This window comes from Oncorhynchus mykiss, chromosome 22 (assembly GCF_013265735.2).
Source record: "Oncorhynchus mykiss isolate Arlee chromosome 22, USDA_OmykA_1.1, whole genome shotgun sequence".
Lineage (NCBI taxonomy): Eukaryota > Metazoa > Chordata > Actinopteri > Salmoniformes > Salmonidae > Oncorhynchus > Oncorhynchus mykiss.
Window position 1 is genome coordinate 34583069 of NC_048586.1, and position 23150 is coordinate 34606218.

The following is a 23150-nucleotide window of genomic DNA, read 5'->3' on the forward strand; positions in this document are numbered from 1 at the left end:
TTCCATACGTGGTATTTCATGGTTTCGATGTCTTCACTATTATTCTACAATGGAGAACATAATAAAAATAAAGAAATGAGTAGGCGTGTCCAAACTTTTGACTGGTACACACACATATATATATATATATATATATATATATATTTTGCAGTTCACCTTAGAACATATCGGCAGGTGACCGCTTTGTGTCAGTCTGTCATTTTGTTGTAAGAAAAAGATTTATGTAATCATCGAAAATATGGTATGTGCTCTGATTGATACTCCTGAAAATAATTTATAATTAAATCATTTCCAAAATAACAGTCATACAAGTGGAAAGATTAAAATAAAAGTCCCAAAATTATCATAATTTTATCTGTAAAAAAAATATTACTGTAACTGTAATCATTGAAAATAAGTTGTTTATATCTGATCATAAAATATAGATCATATTCTATACCATAATTACCTGGTCAATCAATGTTCACTATATGGCTTTGAACTTACCAGGTCATGCGGGGGGAAAAAAAATGGATCAACAACATACTATATTTAACCACATATCCGTTTTTCTCTGTTCGAAGACTGAAATGTCAACCAAGCAACACAGTTTCAATCATAGGCTAGTCACAAAGGAAAACAAAACAAAAACAGGTTCCTCAATCTCACAAAATATCGTACACCATAATGCAACACAAGGTAGACTCACAACCGAATACAGTATGAATTGGTCATAGAAGACACTGCACTTTCAATGCATGTTACATGACCAAAAAATAATTCCCTTATAAAAATCGCACAGCAATTGAAATACCATTGATTGCAGCCAGATTTGATCATTCTCACACATAACACTAAAAAAGGCCAATATCATACCTAGAAAGTGATTAGAAAGGTGCAATGAGTGTAAACAGGTCAAATTAAAGTGGTGATTTTTAAATAATCTGACTGCCCAGACCATTTTAGCATCACATTCAGTCAGTGGTCAATGGACCCCAGTTTGCACAATTCTCAAAACAATACAAACATAGCACAAAAAAAAAAAAACTTTAATAAAAAGTAAGACACGTTATATATATACACACACACTACCGTTAAAAAGTTTGGGGTCCCTTAGATATGACTTTGTTATTGAAAGTAAAGCTATTTTTTTGTCCATTAAAATAACATCAAATTGATCAGAAATACAGCGTAGACATTGTTAATGTTGTAAATGACTATTGTAGCTGGAAACGGTTGATTTATGCAATATCTAAACTCAGCAAAAAAAGAAACGTCCCTTTTTCAGGACCCGGTCTTTCAAAGATAATTCGTAAAAATCCAAATTACTTCACAGATCCTCATTTTAAAGGGTTTTAACACTGTCTCCCACGCTTGTTCAATGAACCATAAACAATTAATGAACATGCACCTGCGGAACAGCCGTTAAGACACTAACAGCTTACAGACGGTAGGCAATTAAGGTCACAGTTATGAAAACTTAGGACACTAATAAGGCCTTTCTACTGACTCTGAAAAACACCAAAAGAAAGACACCCAGGGTTCCTGCTCATCTCTGTGAAAGTGCCTTAGGCATGCTGCAAGGAGGCATGAGGACTGCAGAGGTAGCCAGGGCAATAAATTGCAATGTCCATCATGTGAGACGCCTAAGACAGCGCTACAGGAAGACAGGACGGACAGCTGATCGTCCTCACAGTGGCAGACCACGTGTAACAACACCTGCACAGGTTCGGTACATCCGAACATCACACCTGCGGGACAAGTACAGGATGGCAACAACCACTGCCTGAGTTACACCAGAAACGCACAATACTTCCATCAGTGCTCAGACTGTCCACAATAGGCTGAGAGAGGCTGGACTGAGGGCTTGTAGGCCTGTTGTAATGCAGGTTCTCACCAGACATCACCGGCAACAATGTCACCTATGGGCACAAACCCACCATTGCTGGACTAGACAGGACTGGCAAAAAGTGCTCTTCACGGACGAGTCGCGGTTTTGTCTCACCAGGGGTGATGGTTGGATTCACATTTATCGTCAAAGGAATGAGCGTTACATCGAGGCTGGAGCGGAATCGATTTGGAGGTAGAGGGTCCGTCATGGTCTGAGGCAGTGTGTCACAGCATCATCGGACTGAGCTTGTTGTCATTGCAGGCAATCTTGTCTTCTTGCTCAGTTGTGCACCAGGACCTCCCACTCCTCTTTCTATTCTGGTTAGGGCCAGTTTGCGCTGTTCTGTGACGGGAGTAGTACATATCATTGTACGAGATCTTCAGAACAAGAATAGACTGACGAGTTTCAGAAGAAAGTTATTTTGTTTCTGGCCATTTTGAGCCTGTAATCGAACCCACAAATGCTGATGCTCCAGACACTCAACTAGTCTAAAGAAGGCCAGTTTTATTGCTTCTTTAATCAGGACAACAGTTTTCAGCTGTGCTAACATACTTGCAAAAGGGTTTTCTAATGATCAATTACCTAATCCAAGTTTATCATTTTAAAAGGATAACAGAACGTGCCATTGTAACACAGGAGTGATGGTTGCTGATAATGGGCCTCGGTACGCCTATGTAGATATTCCATAAAAACATCTGCCGTTTCCAGCTACAATAGTCATTTACAACATTAACAATTTCTACACTGTAAATCTGATCAATTTGATGTCATTTTAAATGGACAAAAAAAATAAGGTTCTCTTTTAAAAACAAGGACATTTCTAAGTGACCCCAAACTTAACGGTAGCGTATATATAAAATAATGAAAAAACTGTCAACTTCAACACTGCTTTTGGCATGTTTTAAAGAGGTCTTGAGTGGGGTTTTGCATTGATGAGTCAGTAGACTATTTTCCAGTGTGTGGGCTGTTCACACTCTTTCTCACTGTCCCCACAGAAGCGGTTGTAGGTGGTTTTGGGTTCAAATCCCAATATCTCTCTCTCCTCGTGGATACGGAAGGAGAAGGTCGACACGGATGTTCCGATAAAATACCTGGGAAATGGAAGGGAGATGGAGGGAATTCAATTCAGTACAACATTATTAATCCATCCAAGAGCAACTAAGAAAGAAAGACAAGTCACTTTTACAAGTATCAAATCAACAAGAAATATTCAACAAATACAATATAACAAGACTTCACCTTCCCAAATACAATACATCATCCCATACATCGTAGATCTTATTTAGCGTTTACTTCACCCCTATTCTAGTATTGGTTGTATTTGCCCAACACCCCTTATTTTCTCATTAGTGGAACCTACAAGTCACCCCACTTCTATCAGTCAATCACAGTCTGCCATTCCCCATGCACCTCAACTGATTGCAGTTACATGCACACAATTAATTGTGGATAGTCGGATTAATATAATAGTTTGATTAAAATGTTTACATGCCTTGCAAGAAGAACGATTTCCCTAATAATCCTGTATAACTGCAGAAGATTGGCAATCAAAATAAACGTGTTTACATGTCCTAATAATCCTAAATATTTCTCAGAAAACCAGGTGTTTTTAATCGGAGTATGCTTACTTTGATTTTGACCTTACACCGATTAAGATAAGCAGAGTAACGTGTTTACATGACTATTGCATAATCTGCCAAATTATTACTGTGCACACGTGTTACAGGGTTTGGTTTTTCCAGTTATGTTTTGAGGTTGGACGTATAGCACATTAGCAAGTAGGGCGCACCGATTGGTGTCACTTCGATAGTCAGTGTGTGTTACAACTGTGCTGGTTGCCATCTCATTGGTGGGAAGGTGTTTCACCTGTGCTGGCCCAGGTTCTATTTAAGACTGTCTGGCCAAGTGCTTCAGTTGTCTTGAGCGATGTGGCGTGTCAACACCTTTAGTTGGCGATCGCCATTTTAAATTCTAGACAAACAATCCTTTTATCTGATCTTCCCTGTTTTCATTTTGCTAAACTTTTGGTTTGGTGTGGGTTTTTCTTTTGTTTGCCTCTTCTTGGGCAAATTTAGTGGGTTTCTTTGAGATTCTAGTTGTTGTTGCTAGTCAACTTTCAGTGGACACCCCCATGATTGTCTTTTAGAACCCATGCTAAAACCCCACCTGTTTCGTTTTGGTTGTTGTCAGTGACACTTTGTTAGTTCCCCCTTCAGTTTGAGCGACATATTTGGTTTTCTTGCTGGGGAACATAACAGTATGTAAACGTAGTCTCTGAACCCCGCTCCTGTCTTCAGAGTGAGATCGTGGTCAGAAGAGGATGGACTAGTTGGACTGTTCCTCACCAATCTGTATTTGACCTGTGTTTTAGTGTGTGCATCTAATAGTAAGTACTATCTGACATGTCATTACTTTAGTTGAGTGTTGCTAGTTCATATATACCATATCTATGTGGTATTTTTCTTTCATGTGTGTCATGCTACTGCTATCCAGCTAAGCCAAGATGTTAGCTAGTAATGCTAGCTCTTTAGGCCTGGTGTAGCTCACCTATCATTTCAGGGGTAATATTATCAGTTTCATATTGACTGTTTATGCATAGCCTTGTTTATGGACATTTAGAACATTTATGTAGCTTCATGCTACTGTACACTGTATTTAGCCTTATTTATGCATGTAGCCTAATTTAGCCTGTGACTTCCACGTGGCGTAGTTACTATCCCACGGTTGGCTTGTGCACAGAGCCTGGTTTCATTACGGTCACGTTTCTGTTATGTGTTTACCAGTAATTGGGCCTTTATTCTGTAAGTGTTTTTGGTTTTACGACTTATGTTATATTATGCCGTAGCAGTATACTCTTAGGGATTAACATATGCACTTCAACAAAAGGGAAGCACAAGAATGTCTGCATAATTTGTACTCATTACAGCTCCCTCCCTACAGTATGCACACATTGTGCAACACTTTCAACTGAATGGTGGAATATATACTGTAAGCACGCAGTGTAAGCTGGGAGCTGTACCTGGCATGTGCGCAGATCCATTGGTCGATGATAGCCACGCCCCCGTCTTTGAGTAGTTCCAGGTCGTCCCAGGTGGGCTCAAAGCGTGTCATCTCTGGTAACATCATCTTCAGCTCTGCCAGCTCTGCACAGGACAGACATATGCCTCATTAGGAACACACTGGTCCTATTATCTAGGTCTAGGACAGACTCTGTCAAGTAGGGTACAGACAGCATAAACCTGCCAAGCCTCGATGTAGGTATTCTCTCAACTGGGTAATAGGGTTGGGGTCAATTCCATTTAAGAGTCTAAGCCCTGTCTAAGTCAGGGGAGGGGTCCTACTAAGCTAAATGGAATTGTTTTAAGAAGGTCATACCAAGGATCATTTTGCTATTCGATTTAGAATTTTATGAACCCTTGAAATATTTAAATATAAACAATTATTTGATAAAAATATTTTTGGCCTCACTGCAATTAGCCCATTCAAACACATTGAATAACAGATTCACCACATTGAACAACAGATAGTGTCTGTCCTATATCTGTGAGATACAAGAAAGATCAGGAAACATTTGTTATGCATTTAACCCTTTATTGTATTTAACCCCTTATTTTTGGCACTAATGAGTCTTGAGGTCTGTGGGCATCCTAGAGCAAAACATGTTCGTGAGTGTCTCCTTTCTATAGAGGGGTCATAATAGTTTCTAGGCTAAACCGTTTGGACGCTACAGACGATTTTGTGAGAAGAGCGACTTTCGGAGATGTCTCATGGTCAGACAAACACCGCTCCAGCCCTGACATCTTTCCCTGCAGATGCGGGAGTGCGACAGGCAGATTTCTATGCAGATTTTTTATTTTGCTATTTAGATTTCCACAGGGGTGCAGACATCGACTGTGGGCATTCCAACTCCTAACAACATTATTAGTATGTTATTTTCTTTGAGCTGCAAATATGAATTGCTTTATTATCAACTCAGTCATCTAAATTCAACATCAATCTATCTCAATTGCACCAAAGTAAAACAGTACCTTCATCATCTGCATCTGTGGCCACAAAGACTCTGTCTAGTTTGGTTTTCTTCATGAGGCTCATGATCTTCTTCACAGCTCCTTTGAGGCTGGGCACATCCTCTCTGTGACCCCAGATAAAGTCCTTCCTTCTCAGGTGGACACCCAGGTATGGCCCCCCTCTGGCAGAACCCAGCTTATTCTGAGTTTACACACAGAAATTAATAACACATCAAACCACTCATGCCCAATCCAAATTAACCACCAACAGCAAATCATAACTATCCATACGTTAACATGTCCCCTCCATTAATTGTAAAGGTTAAGTAGATACAGTAGACCTACATGCTGCTAGTGCAGGAAGTAATCAATGCGAATGGATATATAAATATAATCTAAATGTGCAAATATTTGATCTATGTGAAGAGGTCTGAAAACCTTAATGAGAGTCCAGTCCTCGTTGTATACGGTCTGGTCCTGCTCGTCTGTGGAGTTCAGGTACTTTGCTCGGAACTCGTCCCCTAGGAGACGCAGGTGTTTGGCGAAGACCATGCTGCGGCGAGTCTAGAGAGAAGGCACGAAAAGACAATTAACAAAACTGTTAAACCAAACAGGTAAGGACAATTCATTAAATTAGTGGTAATAAGGTACAATTGTGATGACAGAACAATTAAATAGCAAAAGGTTGAGGCATTGAAATGCCCAATTTAGTTAATCATCTTGTTACTACAGTATCTTATCTACACTGAACAAAAATATAAATGCAACATGTAAAATGTTGGTCCCATGTTTGAGCTGAAATAAAAGATCCCAGAAATGTTCCATATGCACAAAAAGCTTACTTCTCTTAAATGTTATGAACAAATGTGTTTACATCTCTGTTAGCGAGCGTTTCTCCTTTGCCAAGATAATCCATTCACCTAGCAGGTGTGGCATATCAAGAAGCTGATTAAACATCATGATCATTACAGGTGCAGCATGATAATGCACAGCCCCATATCGCAAGGGTCTGTACACAATTCCTGGAAGCTAAAAATTTTCCAGTTCTTCCATGGCCTGTATACTCAGACATGTCACCCATTGAGCATGTTTTCTTTGGATCGACGTAGACGACAGTGTGTTGTAGTTCCCACTAATATCCAGTAACTTCGCACAGCCATTGAAGAGGAGTGGGACAACATTGTCACACTGCATGAGGCAACTAATGGTCACACCAGATACTGACTGGTTTTCTGATCCACCCTCGTACCTTTCTTTAAAGTATCTGGAACCAACAGATGCATATCTGTGTGCCCAGTCATGAGAAATCCATAGATTAGGGCCTAATGAATTTACTTCAATTCACTGATTTCTTTATATGAACTGTAACTCACTAAAATCTTTAAAATTGTTGCATTTTTATTTATGTTCGGTGCATGATTGTAGGCTATCAACCATTACCAAACTTAAGCTACATTCTTTACAACATAACATCAGACTAACATTCCAGTAGTCCTTTCCAGCGTAGTGATCATGGAGGACAGTCTCTGCTCTATCCAACATCACTGACCTGCAGGGATATGAAAGGAAATATAAGTGAACATGTGCACATCTCATACAGTACATTCAGAAAATCCAATAAAGACTATGCATCTAACTCTAGAATGTTTTTTTTGTTGTTTTGGTTTAAATTGGAAATCCACAGCACATGTCATATGGTTATATTATTAGTATTTGATTTGCCTAAGACAAGAAGATTTGGCCTAAATCAAGCATTCATAAGGGCTGGTTCCATATGAAATTATTTTATCTACCATGGCCAAACACAGACTTCTATTGACTCACGTTGATGTGATGTTGTTCTGCAGGAGGGGTGCCAGCATGGAGGCGTGGCCCTGAGCTGAAAGACAAGTGACGTTCACACACCTGGTTTCCTCATAGCCCCAGAACCAACCTCTATAGAGAGGGAGAGAGAAAGAGAGGAAAGGTTGTAAGGCCTCCATTAAAACACAGGGATATTTCTTTGACTGCAACTACCCCATACTCACTACCCCACTATACTACTACTAACACATTTGCTTCCACTCCCATAACAAAACCTTTAGTAGCAAGTATTTACCTTTTCTAGTTCAACTTTGTGAGACATAGAGATAGGTAAGCACAGATGACAGACTGTTAGTTTCCTCAGTGCCATAGTCCTTTGTGTCTTTGGAATGCATTGTGCTTTGTTTCTTGTGTTGCTATCCATCTCTGAACCTGGTTACTGTACCTGTAATAGCCCTGTTTGTCTTTGGAGTACATTAACCGCTCAACGCAGGGTCTCTCATCCACTTTCTCCTCCCATTTTCCATCCGTCCACCCTTCAGCGTAGTTCTGTAGCACCAGCACTTGTTCAATAAATGGACCTCCAGACTCTGGAGCCAAAAACATGGAAATATAAAATGTTACTTTAAGCCTGCAGGTACAATGTTTTATAACTTGTTATACGTTTGTATGAGCCTTTATATCCAGGAATCATAATGCATTCTTATACCCATGCAACAATCATTAACAGACGGAAATGGAAAGGAGCCAGGCATCAGGGGAAGTCAACCAACCACAGCAACATGTAAATGTACTCAAATGTCTGAGGGGTGGTTCACACTGTCGTGTTGACCAGGGTGTTACTGTGCTGCCTCTGATATTTGCCTTCCACAATATCCTTTCCAGCTCGATCCCAGTAACTATGGTGGATGTATAACCAGGCCAGCACAGTACAGCTCACTTCAGCTCAGCTGCACTCACCGGCTATAAACTCCTCGTATTCTATGACTGGCACATTGCCCTGAAGGCTGGTGAGGCTGAAGAACTCTCCCCAGAGGATTCTTGTCTGGTGGATGTCTGGGCTCTGCCAGTGGTAGAGACGCCCCCAGGGGGGCAGCACCAGCACCCAGTCACCGTGTCTCCTCAGGGTCTTCACCAGGGATGCCATGCGGATGTAGACATCCCGACGCAGGTTGAAGCCCTCTGGTGGGTTGACATCGTAGAGAAGATACCTGGCAGCATAAAGTTATAGAGATAGAATAGTATAGTATAATACTGTTGTGTTATATTGATGTGCCCGGCAGCCTGATAAACATGAGTTGTGTCAGACCTAGAGTTACAGCTCCCAGGAACCCAGGGAGGCGTTTCACTCAGAGGTGGTGAGGCAGACAACGGTAGCCTGCATTTTGAGCGTTTTAGTGTCAGGCTTGCTCTGCAGGTTTAACTTAGCTACCACACTAAGTTACTTGGTGATAAAGACTTTATTCAATCGGTTTAAAATGTATTCTGGTTATAGAATATGTATCCCACGTCTTGAGTTAAAAAAACAAACATATTTTTTAACAGATATGACTGGCACCACTGTGGAAAACTAAACTAATCTAGTCAAATGTTACCGAACTGAATAGATTGGCGCTAAATGCCTCCCTAATGCAATAGAGGCTAAAGAACAGAGCAGGCTAAATATGTGTTAACTATTGCTAATGAGTACGCTGCCGACGCTCTTTACCGTAGATCCCGTGCTGCTGCAGTGGTCGGTGAAAATACTGTATTTCCTGCACGGAATGCATCTTCAATTTGACCCTCAGCATCAACAGCTCTCAACCCGAGAACCATCAAACACATTTTGACTACAAATGTAACAGAAAAAATCCACAACACGGGCGAATGAAATCCACTGCAGCTGTGGTCCACCATTTTCTCGTTGAGCCACGCACTTCCGGGAGGGTGAAGCATCTGTGGTTGCATAGCAACTGCATTTTGTAACAATTTGATACAGTATAGGTAACGTGACAGTATCACCTGCTGGAGGAGCGACATGTGTCAAGGGGGTAGATTTTTAGCAACGATTTTATAGTTTCTTGTTTTTACGCTGGTCAGTTATTCTACCTCGTTCTCTTTCAATAAGTTGACATTAGTGCACATACAGTCAGAATGGAATACAATTTAGTTAGGACTTCCCATTTCAGAATACAGCCTAATTCCAGAAACATTCCATTTCATTATATTGACATTTTGGTAGAATATGGCATCGATCGAATATAATAGAATAGGATAGAAAATAATAGAATAGAACATATTCTACACATTTAACTTTCAGCTAGCGTAGCCTATATCCTGTATCACATATTTTGGAACATAGAAAATAATAGAATACCATCATTTGAGTTTGCTTATTGCAATTCCACCACTTGCCAACAAAAAAAAACCTGCAACTGCAGGCCACAATTCAGGCGTTCCTGCATGTCAAAATCAAATCAAACTTTATTTGTCACATGCGCCGAAAACAACAACTGTAGACCTTACCGTGAAATGCTTACTTTACAAGCCCTTAACCAACAGTGCAGTGCAAGAAAAGTTAAGACAATATTTACCAAGTTTTATTTTTAAAAATGTATTTCACCTTTATTAAACCAGGTAAGCTAGTTGAGAACAAGTTCTCATTTACAACTGCGACCTGGCCAAGATAAAGCAAAGCAGTGTGACAGAAACAACAACACAGAGTTACACATGGAATAAACAAGCATACAGTCAATAACACAATAGAAAAAAAAAGAAAGTCCAAATACAGTGTGTGCAAATGGCATGAGGAGGTTTGGCAATAAATAGGCCATAGTAGCAAGTAACTACGATTTAGCAGATTAACACTGGAGTGATAAATGACCAGATGATGATGAGCAGATGATGGTGTGTAAGTAGTGATACTGGTGTGTAAAAGAGCAGAAAAGTAAATAAAAACAATATGGGGATGAGGTAGGTAGATTGGGTGGGCTATTTACAGATGGACTATGTACAGCTGCAGCGATCGGTTAGCTGTTCAGATAGCTGATGTTTAAAGTTAGTGAGGGAAATGTAAGTCTCCAGCTTCAGTGATTTTTACAATTTGTTCCAGTCACTGGTAGCAGAGAACTGGAAGGAAAGGCAGCCAAAGGAGGTGTTGGCTTTGGGGATGACCAGTGAGATATACCTGCTGGAGCGCGTGCTACGGGTGGGTGTTGTTATCGTGACCAGTGAGCTGAGATAAGGCGGAGCTTTACCTAGCATAGACTTATAGATGACCTGGAGCCAGTGGGGTTGGCAACAAATATGTAGCGAGGGCCAGTTGACTAGAGCATACAGGTCACAGTGGTGGGTGGTATAAGGTGATTTGGTAACAAAACGGATGGCACTGTGATAGACTGCATCCAGTTTGCTGAGTAGAGTATTGGAAGCTATTTTGTAGATGACATCAACGAATCAACGAAGTCGAGGATCGGTAGTCAATTTTACTAGGGTAAGTTTGGCGGCGAGTGAAGGAGTCTTTGTTGCAAAATAGAAAGCCGATTCTAGATGTAATTTTGGATTGGAGATATTTGATATGAGTCTGGACGAAGAGTTTACAGTCTAACCAGACACCTAGGTATTTAGAGTTGTCCACATATTCTTGGTCAGAACCGTCCAGGGTGGTGATGCTAGTCGGGCGGGCGGGTGCGGACAGCGAACGGAAAAGCATGCATTTGGTTTTAGTAGCATTTAAGAGCAGTTGGAGGCCACGGAAGGAGAGTTGTATGGCATTGAAGCTCATTTGGAGGTTAGTTAGCACAGTGTCCAAGGAAGGGCCAGAAGTATACAGAATGGTGTCGTCTGCATAGAGGTGGATCAGGGAATCACCCGCAGCAAAAGCAACATCATTGATTTATACAGAGAAAAGAGTCGGCCCGAGAATTGAACCCTGTGGCACCCCCATAGAGACTGCCAGAGGTTCGGACAACAGGCCCTCCGATTTGACACACTGAACTCTGTCTGCGAAGTAGTTGGTGAACCAGACGAGGCAGTCATTTGAGAAACCATGGCTATTGAGTCTGCCGATAAGAATATGGTGATTGACAGAGTCGAAAGCCTTGGCCAGGTCGATAAAGACGGCTGCACAGTACTGTTTTTTATCGATGGCGGTTATGATATCGTTTAGTACCTTGAGCGTGGCTGAGGTGCACCCGTGACCAGCTCGGAAACCGGATTGCACAGCGGAGAAGGTACGGTGGGATTCTAAATGGTCAGTGATCTGTTTATTAACTTGGCTTTCAAAGACTTTAGAGAGGCAGGGCAGGATGGATATAGGTCTGTAACAGTTTGGGTCTAGAGCACATATGTCAGAGTCAAGGCCCGCGGGCCACATCCGGCCCGCAAGAAGGTTTTTTACGGCCCCTGGGATGATCTTGATTTATTATTAGAACCGGCCCGCAGCAAGCCGGCAGCCCGCAGATCTTTTACACGCACCAATACTACATTTCCCACAATGCAAAGGTGACGCACCGAGCAGTAGGCTGCTTCATTTCAATATTTATTGGCACAGCAGTCGTCAGCATCACAGTAAAATTAACTTTCAGATACCCATCAAAAATGGCAAAACGGAAGGTGGATACTGAGAACCGGGGGTTTCAAACAAGGTGGGAGTCGGAGTATATGTTCACGAAGGTAGCTGGAAAACCTGTGTGTCTTCTGTGTGGAGAAAGTGTGGCGGTACTGAAAGAGTATAATCTGAGACGACATTATGAAACGAAACACGCGGACACACACGCGGACGCAACTGTCAAGGCCAGTTTTATTTTGGCAGAAGAGATCGCTAAATCAGCCCGGCCATTTACGGAGGGGGATTTCATCAAAAACTGCATGATTAAAGTTTGTGACGAAGTTTGCCCAGAAAAAAGGCAACTCTTTTTAAATGTGAGTCTGAGCAGAAACACCATTGCCGAGAGAGTAGACCAGTTGTCCATCAATCTAAAAGAGCAGCTTGTGAAAAAGGGAAAAGATTTTATTGCATATTCCTTGGCTGTGGATGAGAGCACCGACATTTCTGACATTGCCCAGTTGTCAATTTTCATCCGCGGAGTGGACTCCAACCTAAGCGTGACAGAGGAGTTTTTGGCTTTACGTCCTATGCATGGCACAACTACGGGGCATGATTTGTATGAAGAGGTGTCAAGATGTGTAAATGAGATGGAGCTGCCTTGGGAAAAACTCGTGGGTTTGACAACCGACGGAGCACCTGCGATGTGTGGACACAGGAGCGGACTGGTGGCGAAGATACGGGAAAAGATGCAAGAGGAAAACGCGACAGGTGAGCTGACAGCTTATCATTGTATCATACACCAGGAAGCGTTGTGCGGTAAAGCCTTGAAAATGGAGCATGTAATGAGCATCATCACGCGCACAGTTAACTTTATCAGAGCCAAAGGTTTGAATCACCGCCAGTTCAAGGCATTTCTGACGGAGTTAGAAACGGAGCATGGTGATTTGCCTTATCACACAGAGGTGCGATGGCTAAGCCAGGGAAAGGTGCTTCAAAGATGTTTCGAGCTTCGTGAGGAGATTTGTCTGTTCTTGGACAGCAAAGGGAAAGACACAACACAACTCCGAGACGAAATGTTTCTGTGTGAAATGGCTTTTCTGTGTGACATTACGAGTCATCTGAATGCAATAAACTTGCAGCTGCAGGGTCGGGATCGTGTCATCTCTGATATGTACAGTACAGTGAAGGCATTTAAAACCAAACTGACTCTGTGGGAGACGCAGATGCGGGAAGAAAATTTGAGCCACTTTCCCAGCTGCCAGACCATGAAAGAGAAGCTCTCTACCAGTGCGTTCCCGAGCACACAGTTGGCTGATAAAATAGGTATGCTTGCCGCTGACTTTCGACGCCGATTTGCTGACTTTGAAGCACAAAAAAGCAGGTTGGAACTGCTCGGTAACCCATTTGCTGTTGACGTGGAAAGCTCACCACCAAACCTCCAAATGGAGTTGATTGACCTCCAATGCAATGATGCACTGAGGGCAAAATATGCGGCAGTGGGTGCTGCGGAGTTCGCCCGTTTCCTCCCCGGCACAATGCCCCAGCTGCGCATCCAGGCTGCTCAAACGTTGTCTATGTTTGGCAGCACATACCTGTGTGAACAACTGTTTTCTTTGATGAACCTGAACAAAACATCACACAGAAGTCGACTTACTGCTGAACACCTCCACTCAATTCTGAGGATTTCTTCAGCTCAGAGCCTTACCCCGAACATTGATGAACTTGTGGAAAAGATGGGACACCACCAAGTATCACCCTCAACCTCAAACAAGTGAACATTACTGTGCAATCACATATTTAGAGTTTTTACTCAGTTCAAGTTTAAAAGTTAAAATTTAATATTTGTTTTCACTGCATGTTACTTCTCCTTAAACAAAGTGTTGTTTTTGATTAATAGATTTTTGCACTTTATTTTTTTGTATTTCAATCCAATTATATTTTAAAAATATTTCAGTTGAGTGGATGATAGAAAATTGCTATTATTGTTTTTTCTTTGAAGTAAATTTAGCCCACTTTTGCTAAAATAGAAAATATAGTCTACTGATGGTGCCTTGAATACCGGTTTCTTTCATTTAATGTTCATGTTATGGGGATATTTATATAAAGGAAATTTGTCTTTTGTGTCTGTTGAAAATTAAAGATTACTGACAGAGCCATAAGAAAATATTGCTTTATTTATCTGATCATATTGTAATATATTTGTTAGGTTTTCAGTAGGTTCAATTAGGTTCACTAGACTATATGCGTCATTTAAAAATTTTTCAATGAACATTCGAACAGTCCGGCCCTCGTCTTGTAGCTGATTTTTTTATTTGGCCCTCCGTCCATTTGACTTTGACACCCCTGGTCTAGAGTGTCACCCCTTTTGAAGTTGGGGATGACGGCAGCAGCTTTCCAATCTTTAGGGATCTCTGAGGAAACTAAAGAGAGGTTGAACAGACTGGTAATAGGGGTTGCAACAATGGCGGCGGATAATTTTAGAAAGAGAGGGTCCAGATTGTCTAGCCCAGCTGATTTGTACGGGTCCAGGTTTTGCAGCTCTTTCAGAACATCATCAATCTGGATTTGGGTGAAGGAGAAGCTGTGGAGGCTCGGGCATGTAGCTGCGAGGGGTGCGGAGCTGTTGGCCGGGGTTGGGGTAGCCAGGAGGAAAGCATGGCCATCCGTAGAGAAATGCTTATTGAAATGTTCGATTATCATGGATTTATCGGTGGTGACCGTGTCGCCTAGCCTCAGTGCAGTGGGAAGCTGGGAGGAGGTGCTTTTGTTCTCCATGACTTTTTGGAGTTAGAGCTACGGGATGCAAATTTCTGTTTGAAAAACCTAGCCTTTGCTTTCCTGACTGACTGTGTATATAGGTTCCTGACTTCCCTGAACAGTTGCATATCGTGGGGACTATTCGATACCTATTGCAGTCCGCCACAGGATGTTTTTGTGCTGGTCAAGGGCAGTCAGGTCTGGAGTGAACCAAGGGCTATATCTGTTCTTAGTTCTACATTTTTTGAACGGGGCATGCTTATTTAAGATGATGAGGAAATTACTTTTAAAGAACGACCAGGCATCCTCGACTCACGGGATGAGGTCAATATCCTTCCAGGATACCTAGGCAAAGGAGGGCAAGTTATTTTTTTTGTATTTGGAGGGCAAGTTGGTCAGGATAATATCTATGACCCTCATAGATTCCTGCCCATGTTTATGGATTTAGGGTTGTACCTGGTGGTTTCCTTGATAATTTGTGTGAGATTGAGGGCATCTAGTTTAGATTGTAGGACTGCTGGGGTGTTAAGCATATCCCAGGTTAGGTCACCTAACAGAATGAACTCTGAAGATAGATAGATGGGGGGCAATCAATTCACATATGGTGTCCAGAGCACAGCTGGGAGCTGAGGGGGGTCTATAACAGGTGGCAACAGTGAGAGACTTATTTCTGGAGAGATACATTTTTTTAATTAGAAGCTCGAACTGTTTGGGCATAGACCTGGAAAGTATGACAGAACTTTGCAAGCTATCTCTGCAGTAGATTGCAACTCCTCCCCCTTTGGCAGTTCTATCTTGATGGAAAATGTTGTAGTTGGGTATGGAAATCTCAGAATTTTTGGTGGCCTTCCTAAGCCATGATTCAGACACGGCAAGGACATCATTGTTGGTGGAGTGTCTTTAAGCAGTGAGTAAAACACACTTAGGGAGGAGGCTTCTGATGTTAACATGCATGAAACCAAGGCTTTTTCGATTACCGAAGTCAACAAATGAGAGTGCCTGGGGACACGCAGGGCCTGGGTTAGCCTCCACATCACCCGAGGAACAGAGGAGGAGTAGGATGAGGGTACGGCTAAAGGCTAGCAAAACTGGTCGTCTAGTGCGTTGGGGACAGAGAATAAAAGGAGCAGATTTCTGGGCGTGATAGTATAGATTCAGGGCATAATGTGCAGACAGGGGTATGGTGGGGTGCGGGTACAGTGGAGGTAAGCCCAGGCACTGAGTGATGATAAGAGAGGTTGCATCTCTGGACATGCTGGTTATACTAGGTGAGGTCACCACATGTGTGGGAGGTGGGAGGGACAAAGGAGGTATCTAAGGCATGTACAGTGGGACTAGGGGCTCCGCAGTAAACTAAAACAATGGTAATTATCCTAAACAACAGTATACAAGGCATATTGACATTTGAGAGAGACATAAAGCGAGGCATAAAGCAATCACAGGTGATTGGGAGAGCTAGCTAAGTCAACAACAGGTAAGACAAAAACAGCTAATCAGCTAAGTCAACAACAACAGGTAAAATGGCATTGAATGGGCAGAGAGGGTCGGTTAACTACACACAGGGCCTGAGTTCGGGGCTAGGGCCGACAGATAAACAAAGGTAAACAAAGTGGAGTACCGTGATAAATTAACAATCCAGCAGGCATCAGCTATGTAGCCAATTGATCATAGGGTCCAGTGTACAGCAGTAGATGAAACAGGGAAGCCGCTAGGTAGTCGTTACTACGCTAGCACGCGGGAGACACAGCGTTAAAAGCCGGTTGAAGGCACAGCTGATGAAATTATGTCTGCGGACCAGTCGTGGTTGTACGGCGGGGCGCCGTATCGACGAAGAGACCGGGCCAGATGGCGAAAGAGGTATTGTAGTTGTTGTAATTTAGTTTGCTAGCTTGGAGATGCACCTGGCTCAGGGCTAGCTTCGGGGCTGGGTCACTCAGTGGCAGCTAGCTAGCTGTGATGATCAATGGTCTAGAGTTTACGGCAGGAATCTGGCGTTGTAGTAGAGAAAAACAGTCCGAGGCTGGCAGGTATTATCCAGGCTAAAAAAACGGCTGGTGCCTGAACAGAGGGTAAAGGCCGCTAGCAGTGGCTAACAATGACTACACACAGGGCCTAATTAGCTGGCTACCCTCTGATGAACGTTTTGGCGACAGGGTCTAAACAAAATAGCGAATCCGTGTAGTAGACTATGTAGACTAAAGTAAAAAAATATATAGAAAAAGTAACACAATAAGAACAACAAGGCCATATACAGGGGGCACCGGTACCGAGTCAGTGTGTGGGGGTACAGGTTAATTGAGGTAATTTGTACATGTAGGTAGGGCTGAAGTGAATATGCATAGATAATAAACAGCAAGTAGCAGCAGTGTACAAAAGGGGGGGGGGGGGGGGTCAATGTAAATTGTCCTGTGGGGATTTGATTATTTGTTCAGCAGTCTTATGGCTTGAGGGTAGAAGCTGTTGAGGAGCCTTTTGGTCCTAGACTTGGCGCTCCGGTACCGCTTGCCGTGCAGTAGCAGAGAAAACAATTTATAACTTGGGTGACTGGAGTCTCTGACAAATTGATGGGCTTTCCTCTGACACGGCCTATTATATAGGTCCTGGATGGCAGGAAGCTTGGCCCCAGTGATGTACTGGGCCGTTCGCATTACCCTCTGTAGCGCGTTATGGTCAGATGCCTAGCAGTTGCAATACCAGGCGGTGATGCAACCAGTCAGGATGCGATTGAAGGTGCAGCTGTAGAACCTTTTGAGTATCTGGGGACCCATGCCAAATCTTTTCAGTCTCCTGAGAGAGAAAAGGTTTTGTCGTGCCCTCTTCACAACTGTCTTGGTATGTTTGGACCATGGTAGTTTGTTGGTAATATGGACACCATGGAACTTAAAACTCTAGACCTGCTCCACTACAGCCCCATCGATGTTAATGGGGGCCTGTTCGGCCCGCCTTTTCTTGTAATCCACAATCAGATCTATTGAGGGAGAGGTTGTTGTCCTGGCACCACACTACCAGTTCTCTGACCTCCCTCCTATAGGCTGTCTCATCGTTGTCGGTGATCAGGCCTACCACTTTTGTGTCGTCAGCAAACTTAATGATAGTGTTGGATTCATGTTTGGCCATGCAGTTGTGGTTGAACAGGGATTACAGGACGGGACTAAGTACACACCCCTGAGGGGCCCCAGAGTTAAGGATCAGCGTGGCAGATGTGTTGTTGCCTGCTCTTACCACCTAGGGCGGCCCATCAGGAAGTCCAGGATGCAGTTGCAGAGGGAGGTGTTTAGTCCCAGAGTCCTTAGCTTTGTGATGAGCTTCGTGGGCACTATGGTGTTGAACAATGAGCTGTAGTCGATGAACAGCATTCTCACATGGGTGTTCCTTTTGTCCAGGTGAGAAAGGTCACCATTGAGTTTGATTGAGATTACGTCATCTGTGGATCTGTTGGGGCGGTATGTGAATTGGAGTGGGTGTAGGGTGTCCGGGAGGATGCTGTTGATGTGAGCCATGACCAGCCTTTCAAAGCACTTCATGGCTACCAATGTGAGTGCCACGGGGCGGTAATCATTTAGGCAGGTCACCTTCACTTCCTTGGGCACAGGGACCATGGTGGTCTGCTTGAAAAATATAGGTATTACAGACTCGGTCAGGGAGAAGTTGAACATGTCAATGAAGACACTTGACAGTTGGTCCGCGTATGCTTTGCGTACACGTCCAAGTAATCCGTCTGTACCAGTCGCTTTGTGAATGTTGTTTAAAGGTTTTGTTCACATCGGCTACAGAGAGCGTTATCACACAGTCATCCAGAACAGCTGGTGATCTCGGGCATGCTTCAGAGTTGTAGTAGGATTCAATCTTAATCCTGTATTGACGCTTTGCTTCTTTGATGGTTTGTCTGAGGGCATAGCGGGATTTCTTATAAACGTCCGGATTAGTCTCCCGCTCCTTGAAAGCAGCAGCTCTATCCTTTAGCTCGATGCGGGTGTTGCCTGTAATCCATGGCTTCTGGTTGGGATATGTATGTACAGTCACTGTGGGGAAGACGTTGTCAATGTACTTATTGATGAAGCCGATGACTGAGGTGGTGTTCTCCTCAATGCCATTGGATGAATCCCGGAACACATTACAGTCTGTGCTAGCAAATCAGTCCTGTAGTGTAGCACTTCCGTAGTGACTACTTCCGTATTGAGCGAGTCACTGGTACTTCCTGCTTTCGTTTTTTACATTCATTCCTGCATCCTCGAGCAAAAACGGACGAATATAAGTATAAAGAGGGGTTCCTGCAGATGCAGGAATGCGTAGATGCAGGAAGGCCCTGAGTTGCAGACGGCAGTTGCACCCTTCTCAAAGATACTGGTAGGCTAACTACAGGTAACTACCAAAATAAAGGTAACACCAAAATAAAGAGTCTTAATAGGGCATTGGGCCACCATGATCCATCAGAACAGCCTCAATGGACTGTCTCAGGCGCCGTTCAGAAAACTGGTCTGGTCACACACCTATACAGTTGGGTTGAGTTCTGGTCACACACCTGTACAGTAGGTGGCAGAATGCACATAAAATTGTTGCGAACGCCCTCTCTCTCTCACACACACACACATGCTCCTTTCAGACCCCTCTTTCAAGGTCACTGTGATACAGTATCTTCTACCCATGGTAGACAAAATAATGGACAACTGGGCATTATGACCCTAAGCATAATGGGATGTTAATTGCTTAACTAATGCAGGAACCACACCTGTGTGGAAGCACCTGCTTTCATTCAACTTTGTAGCCTGTCCCTCATTTACTCAAGTGTTTCCTTTATTTTGGCAATAAGCCTACCCGTATCTCTTATCTGTGGCAATGATGTCCATGATGATTTGAAATTGTCACAAGATGGCGGTATTGCACTGATAGATGTGTTTACTGCCAATGAGTTATGATAAATTTAAACTGCTGTGCGTCTGATAATCTAGGACGTTTTTTTCTCTCGCTCTCTTACTGATGGTGATTAACGTTGAAGGACGCCTAGCAGCACTTTGTGCAGCCAGCCACTCCCTATGCCCGTGGACCAGAGGTTGAAGTCGTGGAACCATAGTCTTTATCCACCTCAGTAGTGCTCAAGTGGAAGTCCTCCTAGCCGGGTGAGAGACGCGTCCAGGCACATTCACAACGCAGATAACAAAAAAAGACAACGGGGATAGAGGAGCCTCTTTTCAACTGAAGGGATATTCCCGGGATTCTTCACTTTCCTCCAGAGTGGATTAAGGGACAACATTTCCAATTCAGAGGCAAGTAGAATATTATAATTTCACATGTGCCACACTATGTGTTTAAATCTAGCGTTTACAAAAAAAAGTTGCATCACTTGAATGTTACTTTGTAGCCTAATTGACTATTCCGTGTTGGTTGCAGAATTTGAGAGAATCGGACTAAACCCAAATTATATTACGCGTGAGAATCGGACTAAACCCAAATTATATTACGTGTCTATGCAGTAGCTTTATTCCCCATTATTTACACTGCAGTCACTAGTCCCTGGCCGTTTATGGTCAGGTTTTAACATGGTTTATCCTGTTCTTCCTTAGTAGATTTGTCCTACTTGTGCAACTCTAATGCCACGTAACTTTCTGCGTTAGACTACCCCCTAAATGTTTGACGCATCCTTGCTTTTTTGTCTTTGAATGCGTGTAGTTTGTTTGGTTGGCGTAATGGTTTTGCAATACTTTTTCACTGATAATCGTTTCTGACCATTCATTCATTGAGCCCTTGTTCTATTTCGGGGGTGTGTATTTGTTTTATTTGGGATGAGATTGGTAGACTACTGTCGGGAGGGGTGGGTTAACTTTCGTTACTTCTCTCCCCTCGTCCAAACCTATGGCGATTGTTTATTGTTAATCAATAATGTGAACATCTGCTGTCATTGCGCTGAAGCAGAACACGACGTTGAGAGAACGGTGCTTTTATTGAGACTTGTAGGACAAGGGTGAAGAAAGCTGTGCAATTTTGCTAAAACAAAGTAGATGACTTATCACAGATTTCGTTCACTCGCGTGGCTATATTAGTGTCCTTACTGTGGTCCACACTTCACTAGCCTACAAGAATGTGATTTCACACACAAATAATTTACTTTGGTTGCAGACACTTTGAAGTAGCCTACCCTTTTAATGAATTAGACAACCTACAGTGATTGTATTACTTTTTGAGTCTCTTCCTGTACTTACCGTCTACTGTACCACGCCATCAACTTTTTAAAGCATAAACATGTTTTATTCTCTGAGAAACATCCCAGAGGTTCTCTATTTTTCCTCCTCCTGTGATTCCCTTAGAGTCGTTTGGAAAGTATTCAGACCCATTTATACTTTTTCCACATTTTATGTTACAGCCTTATTCAAAAATTAATTAAATGATATTTTTTCCTCATCAGTCTACACACAATACCCCATAATGACAAAGCGAGAACAGGTTTTTATAAGTTTTTGCTTTGTCATTATGGAGTCTTGTGTAGATTGAGGGGGGGGGGGGGACATTTTTTAATGTGGATGAAGTCAAGTCTGAATACTTTCCTAATGCACTGTAGCAGGGGCCAGAATTTGGAATTTTGGATCATGGAAGGCCCAAAAACATGAATGAAAATTGGTTTAGGTCTGCATTTTCTAACGTAGCTTGGTAGTTCAGATGCAACCAGGGTCTGGGTCTCATGTGATTTTTAATTTTAAGTACTGGAACCTCACAGGGATTCGAACCCAACGTCTCTTGTCACTGTCCTTCATACAAAGGAGAATAGCCTTTTGTTTTCTGGACTCAACTTTGTCTGTTTAGGGAATAGTTTCTTCTGTGTCAAAGCATGCCTAACAACAGAAAGGGAAAGCCCAATAAAAAAATAAAAAAAAACTTTCTAGTACCCTTGAAGATCAGTAGCTATGTTTGAAATACCACTACAGAGTGTTGCTATCAAAGACACTGGTTCAGATGAACTAATTGATTCCAGACTGACTGCTCATACAGGTCATGTATATGCTATTATAGATAGGATAATGGATCTATGCTATAGTCTCCTCAGCTGTTCACTGCCAAAAGACAATGTAATTGGTCATACAAATACCGAATGGACATTGGGCCATTCCCCATTGTAGTTATGACATTCAGCCCATGTGCATCATAAGTCCATCCAGCAAGCCAGAGAACAGTTCCCCATTTCTTTATTACTGTGGTTTCATCAGATATGACACTGCCTTCATGAGCCTAGTCACCTTTTTATTAGTGGGACTGATCAAACAAACAGGCATATGTGGATGGTGCGGCGCTGCCATGAAGTTTGGGGAGTTTGTCTAAATGGCTGTTTATTTACCCACCTGGGGACAATGAATCGGAAGTACAGCTAGGTGAATTGCTTTTGATAAGGAAATTAGTGTTGTCTCATTTGCCGGTGTTTTCCACCCTTATTTGTGTTCGGCAGTGGTTGAAAAAGTACCCAATTTTCATACTTGAGTAAAAGTTTAGATATTTACTCAAGTGAAAGTCACCTGGTAAAATACTACTTGAGTAAAAGTCTTTGGTTCTAAATATACTTAAGTATCAAAAGTAAATTTAATAGCTTAAGTACTTAAGTATCAATAGTAAAAGTCTAAATAATTTCAAATTCCTTATATTAAGTAAAGCAAATGGCACCATTTTCTTGTTTTTAAAATGTATGTATAGCCAGGGGCTCACTCCAACACTCAGACATTATTTACAAAAGCAATTGTATTTAGTGAGTCTGCCAGGCCAGAGGCAGTAGGGATGACCATTTGTTCTCTTGATAAGTGTGTGAATTTAACAGTGTTCCTGTCCTGCTAAGCATTCAAAAGTACTTTTGGTTGTCAGGGAAAATGTATGGAGTAAAAAGTACAATATTTTATTTTGGAATGTAGTGAAGTAAAAGTTGTCAAATTTAACTTGCAAGTCCCCCAAAACGACTTAAGTAGTACTTTAAGTACTTTACACCACTGGTGTTCTGAACCATGTGTTTGTCCTCTAGGCTGGCCTAGTTTCCAGGGGCAAAGTCCCTCAGCCATAGTGATGAATGTTTGCTCGGATCTGCCTGTGGTGATCTGCTGTTGTGAGTACTGACGTGTGTGTCCTGTGTGTTATGTTGCGTTCACGTGCTAATCGGAACTAGGAAACTCTGAACTTCTGACCTGCTAACTGGTTGAACACGGCATGTAAAAAC

General features: G+C 42.5%; 2 protein-coding genes across 7 annotated transcripts in view; one reads left to right on the top strand and one right to left on the bottom strand.

Annotated features, from left to right (window-relative positions):
- Positions 1 to 2631: 2631 nt before the first annotated feature.
- LOC110501791 (GDP-fucose protein O-fucosyltransferase 2) lies at positions 2632 to 9620 on the bottom strand. The gene is made up of 9 exons (XM_021579617.2): positions 9389 to 9620; positions 8641 to 8891; positions 8126 to 8270; positions 7702 to 7812; positions 7360 to 7426; positions 6316 to 6441; positions 5899 to 6079; positions 4890 to 5013; positions 2632 to 2961 (listed from the first exon to the last, which is right to left on the bottom strand). The coding sequence occupies exons 1-9, from the start codon at positions 9613 to 9615 to the stop codon at positions 2808 to 2810; spliced, it is 1386 nt and encodes a 461-aa protein (XP_021435292.2). The 5' UTR covers positions 9616 to 9620; the 3' UTR covers positions 2632 to 2807.
- A 10190-nt stretch (positions 9621 to 19810) lies between these two features.
- Positions 19811 to 23150, top strand: part of LOC110501792 (unconventional myosin-Ib) — a 169164-nt gene continuing 165824 nt past the window's right edge. For 3 of the 6 annotated variants that reach the window (XM_021579618.2, XM_021579620.2, XM_036959173.1), the window contains exon 1: positions 19811 to 20229. The gene's annotated coding sequence lies outside the window, so the exon portion shown is untranslated. The remainder of the gene's footprint in view (positions 20230 to 23150) is intronic. The other 3 variants (XM_021579619.2, XM_021579622.2, XM_021579623.2) reach the window with 3 other exon arrangements.